Here is a 13,048-nt window from a genome sequence, read left to right on the forward strand (position 1 = left end):
AGTGGTCAAGCTTCATTCTTTTGCATGTAGCGACCCAGTTTTCCCAGCACCATTTATTGAACAAACTTTCTTTGCTCCAATGCATATTCTTTGCTCCTTTGTCAAAGATTAGTTGACCATAAATCTGTGGGTTTATTTCTGGATTTTCTTTCGATTCCATTGGTCTGTATGTCTGTTCTTGTTCCAATACCATGCAGTTTTGATGATTATGGCTTTGTAGTATAGTTTGAAGTCTGGGAGTGTGATGCCTCCATTCCCTTCTTTTTTTTTCAGGAGAGCTTTGGCTATTCGGGGTTTTTTGTGATTCCATATGAATTTCATCAATAATTGTTCTATTTCTTTGAAGAATGACATTGAAATTTTGATTGGAATAGCATTGAATCTGTATATTGCTTTTGGAAGGATGGCCATTTTAATAATGTTTATTCTTCCAATCCATGAGCAGGGGATGTCTCTCCATTTCTTTGTGTCTTCTTCTATTTCTTTTAACAGTGTTTTATAGTTTTCTTTGTATAGGTCCTTTACCTCTTTTGTTAGATTTATTCCCAAATATTTGATTTTTTTTGTTTCAATAACAAAAGGGATGGGTTTTTTGATTTCTTCTTCTTCAGATTTATTGTTTGTGTATAGGAAGGCTACTGACTTTTGTGTGTTGATTTTGTATCCTGCCACTTTACTGAACTGATTGATGAGTTGAATTAGCTTTTCTGTGGAGTTTTTGGGGTTCTCTATGTATAATATCATATCGTCTGCAAATAGTGATAGTTTGACTTCTTCTTTTCCTATTTGGATTCCTTGGATGTCTTTCTCTTGTCTAATTGCCCTGGCTAGGACTTCCAGTATTATATTGAAAAGCAGTGGTGAGAGTGGACCTCCTTGTCTTGTTCTAGATCTTAATGGAATTGCTTTCAGCTTTTCACCATTGAGAATGATACTGGCTGTTGGCTTGTCATAGATGGCCTTTATGATGTTGAGGTATGTTCCTTGTATCCCAAGAATTTCAAGGGCTTTTATCATGAATGGGTGTTGCACTTTGTCGAAAGCTTTCTCAGCATCTATTGATATTATCATATGGTTTTTATATTTCTTTTTGTTGATGTGTTGGATAACGTTAATTGATTTTCGGATGTTAAACCATCCTTGTGTCCCTGGAATGAATCCTACTTGGTCGTGGTGAATTATCTTATGGATACATTGTTGGATTCTGATAGCTAAAATTTTATTGAGGATTTTTGCATCAGTGTTCATTAGGGAGATTGGCCTGTAGTTTTCCTTTTTTGTGTTGTCCTTGTTCGGTTTTGGTATTAGTGTAATGTTGGCTTCATAAAACATGTTTGGTATTGTCCCTTCCTTCTCAATTTTTTGGAAGAGTTTGTGAAGGATAGGCACTAATTCGTCTCTGAATGTTTGGTAGAATTCATTTGTAAATCCATCAGGTCCTGGGCTTTTGTTTTTGGGGAGGTTTTTGATTACCATTTCAATTTCGCTAATTGTAATTGGTCTGTTTAGGTGTTCTATTTCTTCTTTATCTAGCTTTGGGTGATTGTAGAGTTGTAGGAATTTGTCCATCTCCTCTAGATTGTTAAACTTGTGTCTATATAACTGTTCATAGTAGTTACTGATTATTCTTTTGATTTCTGCTGTGTCCGTTGTGATTTCTCCTCTTTCACTGATGATCCTGTTTATTTGTGCTTTCTCCCTTTTTTCCTTTGTGAGCCTGGCTAGGGGTTTGTCTATTTTATTGATTTTTTCAAAGAACCAGCTCTTGGTTTCATTGATCTTTTGAACTTTTTATTTTTTTATTATTATTATTTTTTTAATTTTCTAGAGGCATGTCTTATTTTATTTATCTATTTGTTTGTTTGGTTTATACATGCACTGGGTACAGTCAGAAGCCGAGAGGGTGAGAGAATTCACCAGAGCCAGAGCGGGGAGCAGAGCAGGCAGAAGGACCGAAGTACACTGCTGAGGGGAGCAGCGGGCGGCAGGAGAGGTCTGCACGCCATGTGGGACCCTCCTCCGGTGGCCGGGGAGCAGCCGGGGATCGAACCGGAGCCGCAGAGGCCGCGGGCAGCTTCGCAACCCAGCGCTCAACCGCTGCGCCACCTGGGAGGCCCTCATTGATCTTTTGGATTGTTTTTTTAGTTTCAATTTCATTTATTTCTGCTTTGGTTTTTATTATTTCTTTTCTTCTACTGGTTTTGGGGTTTTTTTGTTGTTCTTTTTCTAGATCTTTGAGCTTCGAGATTAGGTTGTTTCTTTGCGTTCTCTCTTGTTTCTTGATGTGAGCTTCTATTGCTATATATTTTCCTCTTATTACTGCTTTCGCTGCATCCCATACATTTAGGATATTGGTGTCCTCCTTGTCGTTCAATTCAAAAAATTTTTTAATTTCTTCTTTGATCTCCTCATTAGTCCAATGGTCTTCCAGTAGTGTGGTTTTTAATCTCCATGAGGTAGGAAAGTTCCTTGCCTTCTTTTTATGGTTTATTTCTAGTTTGATGCCTTCATGGTCAGAAAAGATGGTTGATATGATTTCAATCTTGGTGTATCTGTTGATGTTTCTCTTGTGCCCCAGTATGTGATCGATCCTGGAGAATGATCCGTGTGCGCTTGAGAAAAATGTGTACTCCGTTTTTTGGGGGTTTAGTGTTCTATAGATGTCTGTTAAGCCCAATTGCTCTAGGTCCTTATTTAGAGCTTTGGTTTCTTTACTTATTTTTTGTCTTGTTGATCTATCCATTGTTGATAGTGGTGTGTTGAAGTCTCCCACTACATATGTGTTTTCTCTGATGTCTGTTTTCAGAGAGGACAACAGTTGTCTGATATATTTTGGTGCTCCTTCGTTTGGTGAGTATATGTTAATGAGTGTTATTTCTTCTTGAAGTATTGTCCCCTTGATCATAATGTAGTGACCATTGGGGTCTCTTTTTATCTTTTTGAGTTTGAAATCTTTTATCTGATATAAGTATAGCTGTTCCTGCTTTCTTTTTTGGTCCATTTGCTTGTAGGATTGTTTTCCATCCTTTAACTTTGAGCCTATTTTTATCTTTTGTAGCTAAATGTGTTTCCTGGAGACAGCAAAAGGTTGGGTTTTGTTTCTTAATCCAGGCTGCAACTCTGTGTCTTTTTATTGAAGAGTTTAGTCCATTTACATTTAGAGTTAATATTGATATGTTAACATCTGTATTTGCCATTGTGTTTGTCTTTCCTTTGATTTTATTTATTTATTCTTTTAATAACTTTTTTTTTTTGGCCTTCTTTCATTGTTATTCGTCCCTCTGAGGTTCTGGCTTTAGGACTCCTTGTAGTACTTTTTGGAGTGGGGGTTTAGTTGCAATGAAATTCCGGAGTTTCTCTTTGTCTGGGAAGGTCCATATTCTTTCTTCAAAGAGGAAGGAGAGCTTTGCGGGATAGAGTATTCTTGGTTGGCATCTGTTTTCTTGGAGTCTGTTGACTATGTCCCTCCACTCTCTCCTTGCCCGTAGTGTTTCTTCGGAGAAGTCTGATGTCAGCCTGATTGGTTTTCCTTTGAATGTTATCTGTTTCTTCCCTCTTGCCAGCTTCATTATTTTTTCCTTGTCCTGGATTCTTGGGAGCTTTACTATTATGTGTCTTGCTGTATTTTTCCTTTCGTCGTGGAAGTTTGGTGTTCTTCTTGCTTCTTGTATATCAATTTTCAGCTCCTTCTTCACATTTGGGAGGTTCTCTTCAATTATCTCTTTGAATATTTTCTCTGTTCCTACATCTCTCTCCTCTCCTTCTGGTATTCCTATAACTCTTATATTTCCTTTCCTCATGGAGTCAGATAGTTCCCGAAGTCTTTCCTCGTTCTTTTTCCTTCGTACTTCTCTTTCCTTTTCTGTTTTGGTTCTTTTTATTTCTGTGTCTTCAAGATTACTTATTCGTTCTTCCATTTCATCTATTCTGCTTTCATTGCTTTTCCCAGAATTCTTTAGTTCTTCCATTAATTCTTTGATCTCCTGCAGTTCTTTTACTTCCCTCTTTAGGGACTCAATTTCTTTCTTCTGACCATTGTTTTCCCTCTCTAGGGACTCAATTGCATTCTTCTGATCGTTGATTATTTTTCCCTTATCATTGTTTTCCTTTATGACTTCTGTCAGTTTTTTAATCACGGCAATTTTAAATTCTCTTTCTGGAAGGCTCAGAAATTCTTCCAAGTTATTGTTGTTGCAATCTGGGGGCTGGCTTTCTTTTTGTGGTGTGCTTTTTCTCTGGAGAGTTGCTAGGTTGCGTGTGGTTCTTCTCCTCCCTACTGTCTGTTTTCTAATTTGCCGTATGCGTTGGGACACTGTGTTGTTGGGACTGGCCGGCATCTTGGGTGGGCTTCTCTGCTCCCCTCTGGTTCCTCCAGGAGTCATCTGTCAGTTTCAAGCAGTCTTTACTGGAGAAAGGTCCCTGTTCTAAAATGCCGATGTGGGGACACACTCCCCTGTGCGCCTGGTCTGCCCCGGCGGTGGGTTCCTGCTCCCCCTCTGGGCTTGGACTGCAGGCCAGAGGGGGTCTGGCGTGGGCGAACTTCACCCGCTCACCTCTGGCTCCTGAGGAAGCCTTCTGCAGGTAGTCTTTACTGAAGAAATGTCCCTGTTCTAAAATGGTGATGTGGGACACACTCCCTGCGCGTCTGGTCTCAGGCACACTCTTCTGCGCGCCTGGTCTGCCCCGGCTGTGGGTGCTTGCTCTCCCTGTGGGCTCAGACTACTTGTTCGGAAGGGGCCCAGTGTGGGCTAACTCCCCAGCTGGCCACTAGATCCTTCAGGAGCCTCTGCTGGCTTCAAGTCGCTAGGTGGCGCCAGAGATCTCTCCTAGAGCCCTTGGGGAGCTGATTTTCCACCCCGTAGGACATGGAGCAGAGCGGGGATGGTAGGGTACACCTCAACGGCTTTGGGGTGCTGTGTCTGCCTTGTGCCCCACCGTCATGGGGAACCCACGCCCCTAATTTCGTGCCCCGGGTCTCAGTTCCAAAGCCCTCAGTTCCAGGACGCGGGCTGTAGCCCAGATCAGTGGCGCGGGAATGGCGCCTTTTGAATCCCGCTCCCCTGCCTGGGCACCTTGTTCCTGCTCACTCAGGGAGGGCCTCCGCGGTCTCCCCGCAAGCCTAGGTCTCAGGCGCGGGGACCTGGGCAGCTGATCTGGATCAGCGCGCCGCTTTCTGCGCAAGCTTACCAGGCGGCCGGGGCTGTGTGCTGGTGCTGGTCTCCTCCTGGGGGGCGGGGCTCTCTTTAATGGCGCCTGGAGCTCACCTCCGCGGTGGATCCTGCAGGGTTCTCCACAGCTCCCGTTCACGGCGTGTGGTGGCTGCAATAGTTCCTTTCCACTCACAGTCCCACTTGCTGCGTCCGTTTTTCTTGTTGGCCGTTTTGGTTTGTTGTTTCCCTCCTCTCTGCAGGTCGGAGAGTGCCGACTTTGTGGGCGGGGGAGGGGAGCAGGGTTCTGCGCTTCCCTCCCTTCTGGTCCTCTTTTATGGCCACTTTCTTCTTCGGGCAGTTTGCTGGAGTCGTCCGTTTATCTTCCGTGTCCCAGTTCTCACTGGGACCTGCCGCTTTTCCTCCCTATTAACTTTTTTTTTTAATGGGAGATCTTACTCGCAGCGTCTCCTCGCCGCCATGTTGCTCTGCCCCTCTCAAATCACAAGTAGTCTTGATAGGGCCAATACCTGTTGCATTTCAAAACAAATTCCCAGGGCCAGTCTTAATGACTTCTCAAGCCTAGAAAAATTCAAGATTGTTTCTTAGAAGGATTAAAGAAAAGCTTTGCTTAAGAAACCCTTCTATCATGACAGCAGTAGTAATATTTGCCTTTAAGTAGAGTGGTTTAAATACTATTTTTTAATATTAAGTATTCATCTTCCCCAAACTAAATTATCTTAGCACCCTAGTCCATCTGGACACAAGAGATTAATGCTACCAAAATATCACATCTAAGAAGACAGGGGAGGATGGGAGGCACAACAGAGTAAAATTTATGCACTGATAGCACAGGTGGTACCTTCCTAAGATCTCTAGAAGGATATCAAGGTGCCTGCCTGAACCCACACATCTTTACCAGCGGCCAGATGTCCTGACTCAGGAGTCATTCTTTTGAGAGAGCAGACAAGTAAGACCATGTTAAACTTCAAATAACAAATTAACATATTAACAACCATTAACACCTAAAAATCCATGTCTCCATTCTCTGAAAGAAGGTACAGTCTGAAGGAAAGATTGGGAACAGGGTAGTTTCAGAGAGCAGTCAGACAGGTTTCACAGCATATTCTCCAGTCCATGTCCTAAAGGAAGGCACTTGGTCCCTGGGGGTGATGACAGTGGGCAGAGGAACTCAAATGTGTAATACAAATGTAAAATGCCCACGACCTATCTCACTGTGTGCCCAGGTTCAAACAGACCTTTGGCACCGTTGTCAGATAGCAGGGAACCATGCTCATAAACAGGGTATTTTACAGACCCCCCCTGCTGCTACAGTGGAGGTTGTCCAGACGGGGTCAGGTCATAGGGAGGCACTGAACCACCCCTGGATGATGCAAAGGCACAGCACTGGGACCTGAGTCACAACTCAGGTCAGAAAAGGTCATTGGAAAATAGGGGTGCCTAGCAAATAGCTGTCTTCCCCAGTAGAAACCAAGCCAAAGACCAAAGCCAGACATGAAGAGAGACATCCCCGTGGGCTGTCCCACACTGAAGAAAAGTGCACAGGGCTTCTGCTTACCCACTCATCTCTTAGATGCCTTGCCCTTTTGTGCTTCCCTTCTTTCTTAGGCAGGAACTTTCCTGCTGCATATGCTGTTTGTTCTTTGTTATGTTTCAAGCAGGAATAATGTCTTATGCAGAGCTTGGCTCATCTTAGACTCCACTTTGAGTGTAAGGACTAGTTATGTGTCCCAGAATAGCTCCTCCAAAACCAAAAATAGAAATAATACTAACCAAAGAAGTGCACATAACACTCTACTTAAAGTGGCATGCTTTCCAGTTAACTTTTGCTTTTGAAGAAATGACATGCCCGGTTTTCCCCCAGGCTGTGATAAATGCATCTGGGATCTGACTGATGACCTTCGGTTGGCGGCACTCTCCATTGAAGAAAGCAAGTCGGGTCTGCTGAGTGTGTCATCTGGTGCTGCTGCTCATAGGCATGTGAATGAAATCAACTCCACCATCTACCGCCTCAAAGTATGCAGGAATGTTGTGCCTTCTGTGTATTTTTATTCTGTTTTCACAGGGTTATTCCGAATAATTAATACCTTTCTCTGATAGTATCTGAGCCCAGTGCTGTACTACAGATTATTACAACCATGAGCTTCAGTCTAAACCAGGATCTGCCATCTATAAAAGAGATTAATTTGGAAAATAAGTGACTGAAAAACTAGCATCTGTGTACAAAGCTATTTAGGGAAGAGAAAGACTTATTTCCACGGTGAAGTTGTACATTGATTATTGTCATTGCCACAAACTTACCATTACCTTAGCCTAGTGTTTTGAGGAATTTCCCTAGAAACTTCTCTCTCTCTCTCAAACACACATACACTCCCTCCCTCTCTCCTGCCCTTACCTTTCCTTCTCTCATTTCCCCACACTTATGCACACATTCAACAGAGACTTACTGTTTCTCCTCATAAGTCTAATAGTTAATATCTACTAAATGCATTCAAGGCAGGCTACAGTCAAAAAAAAAAAAGTGCTTATATAGCTTATATAGCTAAGCTTATCTAAGAGGTGTGATTTCTTTTCCCCTTTAAATCATGGACTTTCTATTATAGCCAAATGATATAATTTTTGGCAGTGATATTGACCCAATATCAAAGTATAAAAAAAAAATTGGGAAATTATAGAGCTGAATGGACTCATAGTGCGCATGCTCAGGAATTATCCTAAGCAAGCATTCTTAGGAATTATTCTTGTCTAAACTTACTTGTTCTGAGCCTCCTTGGGGACGCAAGGGGTTAAGATGCAACCTATGACGCTATCCACAGCCACTGCAGCACGAGTTCAATCCCTGGCCAGGGAGGTGAGCCACATGGCACTGCAGACATCTCCTGACTCACCTGCTGCTCCCCTCAGCAGTGTATTTCAGTCAGTCTGCCTGTTCTGCTCCCCACTCTGTTTCTGGTGAATCCTCTCACCCCCCCACACACACCTCTGGCCCATGTCCTGGTTTGTGTATGCATAAATAAATAAATCTTAAAAAAAAAAAAAAAGGGTGTCCTTCCTACATGGCCAGCACTGTCCAGGCCAGGATCTCAGGCTGCTGAGCAGAGCTCACAGAATTCAGCCCCCAGAGCCCTACATGCTCTCCCACAGACCCCAGCGTTCATGCCAGCCTGCAGCAGCAGCCCGAGAACCATTATTTTTGGGAACAGAGGCTCACACTTTATACTGTCTTCTTACAGTGAAAGAGTTTTATGTATAGCTTTACAAACCTGGTGTGCACATCTGCTGATTTTTTCAAAACAACTTTTTCCACAGACAAAATTGTCAGAAAGAGAAAACCAGTATGTCCTAAGAAAGATACAAATCAACAATGCTGAGAACACAATAAAAAGCCTTCTGTCTGACGTGGAGGAATTAGCTAAAAAGGTATGTATTCGGTTTCTGGGACACCTTGAGAGAAAGGATTTTACTGATGTGAGTCCAGCTACTCAAAAAAAACCTGAGGCTTAACATTGTCCAGGAAAAAAAATGCAGTGATTCATGTGTCATTAAAATAAATCAAGGCAAGTTCTGTGGAGAAAGTTAACATTGTTGGTCTATGGCATTTCTTCCACTTTTGATTAATTTCCTTGAAAAACTGTTGATGGGCATTTTCATTGTTATTTGCTTCTGATTAATATGGTGGGTATATATTCTAATCAGGGTAGTCATTTGACTGTTTACCTTAGCTTATTTATTTATTTTTAACTGAGATAACATTGAGGTACCCTCATCAGGTTTTTACCACCATAGTAATCCACCATCAACTCACTCATAATTCACCTCCACAATTATATCTAGCATTTTATAGTGAAAAGTCATAGAGCACTCAGAAATAAACTCTATTCTATAGAACACAACATTGAAATGTTTGCTAAGAGATGTATTAATTAATGAAAGGAAAAAAGAGAAATTATACTGAGAAGGAAATTGTGTAGTTTGGCAGGAAAAATAATCACTTTCAACCCTCAATACATACCATGCACGAAAATAAATTCTAGATAAGTTAAAGATTTTAGTTTAGATTTCAGATTCACAAGAAAATAGAAGTTAATGATTTTAAACCCTGAATTTCAGTGTATATTTAATACACTTAAAGATAACATGAGGAATTATAATAGAAAAAGATAATGGGTCTGACAAGATAAAATTTCAAATAACCAGTAAAACATTTACTAAGTAAGTGAAAGCATAAAGTAGATTAAGGAAAACATTGAGGGAAATATGACTTGTAAAAGCTCTCACAAACTAACAAGAAAAATAGTGAAACATGGACAGTATTGAAGGGAAAACTATTAAATACACTCCCCAAAACCTAATGGAAAAATATCTTTCCTTTGTACTAATGAAAACACAAATAATTCTCAAGGCACCATACTTAGCAAATTAAAGTGTTTTAACTTTTTTTTTACAAAGTATGCACCACTGGTGCTATGCAGAGTGCTTTGAAAATTTTTCTGTCAGACACTAGTGTTTAATACTATAAACTGTTGTAGTACTTTTCAAAACAATTTTCATTTTCTCAAAAACAAAGTTTAAAATAATTTTGATAATCTTTTTGTCTTGGACCTCTTAAACTTTTTAAGATACTATGCTTCTAAAATTGTGAATTATTCTAACTGGACTTTCAACTATTTTGAAATGCGTATGAAAATCGTATTCTTCCTTCCCATGCAATGGTGCCTATTAATCCAACCAGGAGCACTTAAGAGCAGCAAGAGTTCTTAAGTTTCAAAGGAAATTCCAAGAAAGAAATCTTTGTGAAAAGTCATTTTTATTTCATTTCAGTCATGGTTGGAACTTGCCAAGTGTGTCTCAGCCAAGATAAGTTTCTCTGACAACTCAGACATAGAATTACTGATCTTTTTGTTGTACACATTTCCTACCTCCAAAATATTTAAATGCAGGCTTTCAAAGGGAGGAAATACTGCAAGCTGAAGGCGACATCACAGTGTAAAAATACTCCCAGGCAACAGTAGGCCACCAAAGCAGAAGATTGATGATTAAGTTGCTAGAATGTTCACCCAGCTGTTTCCATTGATTCTTTTTTTTTTAATATTTATTTATTTATGCATACAAGAACCAGGGTATAGGCCAGAGGTGTGGGTGGTGAGAGGATTCACCAGAGACAGAGTGGGGAGCAGAACAGGCAGATCTACTGAAATACACTGCTGAGGAGAGCAGCGGGCAAGATAGGAGAGGTCTGCTGCGCCATGTGGGTAGCTCCCTGGCAGGCCGGGGATGGAACTTGTGCTGCAGAGGCTCCGGATATGTTCACAGTGCTGTGCTTAACCCCTTGCATGAGCAGGGAGGCCCTCCATTGATTCTTATTCAAAATAATGCTCTGATGGTGCAAGAATCTGCTGAAACATTTCAAAACAAATAGCTAGTGCTGGTCTTAATAACTCCTTGGGCATCCATGAAGTCCTTAGTCTAGTAAAGTCCATAATTTATTCTTAGAGGATTCAAGAAAAGCTTTGTCGCAGAGAAGCTTCTATCAAGAAAATAATTAATATTGAGCTTAAATAGAATGAAAGATTTCCCCGTGGAGTCTCACAGTGATTTAAAAAAAAAAAAATCACAATAATGTTGCCTTTTACAATCTGTTTGCAAATCACCTGAATGTCATGTGACCCAAATCTCGCAATGGACATCAAGCTAAAGTTATTGGTTTTGTTCCAACCATCATATTCCAAGTCCTCTTGCTCTTTTTGGTAAATCCTAGAGCCTCTGCCCACCCCCTGCTTCTGGAAACTCCCTAAATAGGCTGCCCACATGCCAAGTATGAATGTATGTTCACAGCCACTGCTTAAAAGGGCCTCACTTTTACCTTTGCTGATCATGCCTATAATGGGAGTGCCAAAGACTGCATGTCCAGATCCCCTCTCCCATGTTCTGAACCACCACGTTCAAAGTCAGAGAGTAACAGCCTATGAGCAAAAGTGAAGGTGATGGTCTTCTCCCAATGTTGGTGCTGTCCCTTGCCTTCTTGGCTTGAAGGTACACTGTGGAGCCCGTGCCCTGAGCCCCATCTACAAGTAGCAGGATGGTGCTGCACCATCTTCTCCATGTCTCCATCACCTTGCTCTCCTCCCGACTCCTTCAGCCACAGCAAAATCTCCCTGCATTCAATGTACACAAAGAGAGCTTGAGGATTGAAAGCACCCTACATTAAAAGCACCCTAGCCTCATCTCCAATCCTAAGGAAAAAGCATGACAAAAATTAGAATGTTTGGGGCCTCCCTGGTGGTGCAGCGGGTTGAACGCCGCGCTGTGAAGCTGTCCACAGCCTCCGCAGCGCCTGTTCGATTCCCAGCCAGCCAGGGAGAATCACACATGGCACCATAGACCTCTCCTGTCTTGCCTGCTGCGCCCCTCAGCAGTGTTTTCAGTCTGCCTGATCTGCTCCCTGCTCTGTCTCTGGTGAATCCTCTCACCCTCCCGCAACTCTGGACTGTACCCCAGCTCTTGTATTAATAAAAAAAAAATTAGAATATTTGAATTACAAAAGCTTTGGTTCACACATCATGATTGTGGTAGGTGCTAAGGGTGCTGAAAGGAATATAAAAAGTTCCCTGCTCTCAAGGGACTCACAGTCTAGTAGAGAAAACAGAGATATAAAAAAATAATTGCAACACAGTATTCAATAATAGAAGCATGGTACAGGCTAAAGAGATTAAGAAGTAATAATTAACTCTTCAAGCAGGGTCCTTTACGAAAGTCTTCTTCAAGATTATTGCCCTGTGTATTGAAGAATGACTAGAAGATTATCAAGTACTTCCAAGCAAGGGATAATTCCAGTGAGCTGCAATTGTCCAAAGAAGAGTCTTGATTGCTACCTTGTCTTCATTTGAAAGGGGATAAACTGAGGCTGAGGTAGTAGGAAACAGGAAGAGGGCAGAATGGCAAGTAAATTAAAAGAGCTTAGTGACCAACTCGGTATGTGAAGTAGCAAAGAGGGAAGCTCAGTCTTGCAGAAATGGATGGCTAAGGCTAAAGACAGAGATTTGATTACTCTGGACAGTTAAGTGTGAGATGCACAGAGGATGATTCAAGATTTGAGTCAAAGAAGAAATCAAGGCTGGAAAGATACTTGGAAGTCATTAATGTTTAGGGACTAGGTAAAGCAACAGAATTAGGTGTCACTGCAGAGATTCTGAAGTGTTACACAAACATTCTTACTAGTGTTCTTTCAGCACTATGCCTGTTCATGCTTGTCTCCTGGAGTGACTATTAGATGTTTCTCCTTTTACTATGGAGAGTGTCCTAGTTTAAACAAAGTATATCACCCTAGATATTCATAATCATCCTCACTTATTCTGTTGATTTTTTTTAAATATTTATTTGTTTGTTTGTTTATTTATTTATTTATTTAAGCACTGGGTACAGTCAGAAGTGTGGGAGGGTGAGAGAATTCACCAGGGCCAGAGCGAGGAGCAGAGCAGGCAGAAGGACCGAAGTACACTGCTGAGGGGAGCAGCGGGCGGCAGGAGAGGTCTGTGCACCATGTGGGACCCTCCTCTGGTGGCCGGGGAGCAGCCAGGGATCGAACCAGCGCTGCAGAGGCTGCGGGCAGCTTCGCAACCCAGCGCTCAACCACTGCGCCACCGGGGAGGCCCATTGGTTGATATTTTAACCATTAGTATTCTACATACTAGAATGCTTTGTTATAACAAAAAAATTCTTGCTACTTTTTATATCAGACATGTACAGGAGAACTCACTGTGAGGTTGGTAAATAATTTATTCATTCACAATATAAACCATCAACTGATTTAAAGTTGTGAAGTTATTTTTTAATTTCAGCTTTCCTTAAAACGAGGTACACCTATTTATCATGTGCCCATA

At 41.6% G+C, this 13,048-nt stretch overlaps 1 protein-coding gene across 2 annotated transcripts in view; it reads left to right on the forward strand.

Annotated features, from left to right (window-relative positions):
- LAMA4 (laminin subunit alpha 4) overlaps positions 1-13,048 on the forward strand; it is a gene marked incomplete at its 3' end in the record, with an annotated part of 134,822 nt that overhangs the window by 57,877 nt on the left and 63,897 nt on the right. For both annotated transcript variants that reach the window (XM_084227763.1, XM_084227764.1), the window contains exons 7-8: positions 7,033-7,184; positions 8,478-8,588. In XM_084227763.1, the coding sequence (XP_084083889.1) occupies positions 7,033-7,184; positions 8,478-8,588 (263 nt within the window). The remainder of the gene's footprint in view (positions 1-7,032; positions 7,185-8,477; positions 8,589-13,048) is intronic.

This window comes from Talpa europaea (genome assembly GCF_964194135.1).
Source record: "Talpa europaea genome assembly, chromosome: 2".
Taxonomy (NCBI): domain Eukaryota; kingdom Metazoa; phylum Chordata; class Mammalia; order Eulipotyphla; family Talpidae; genus Talpa; species Talpa europaea.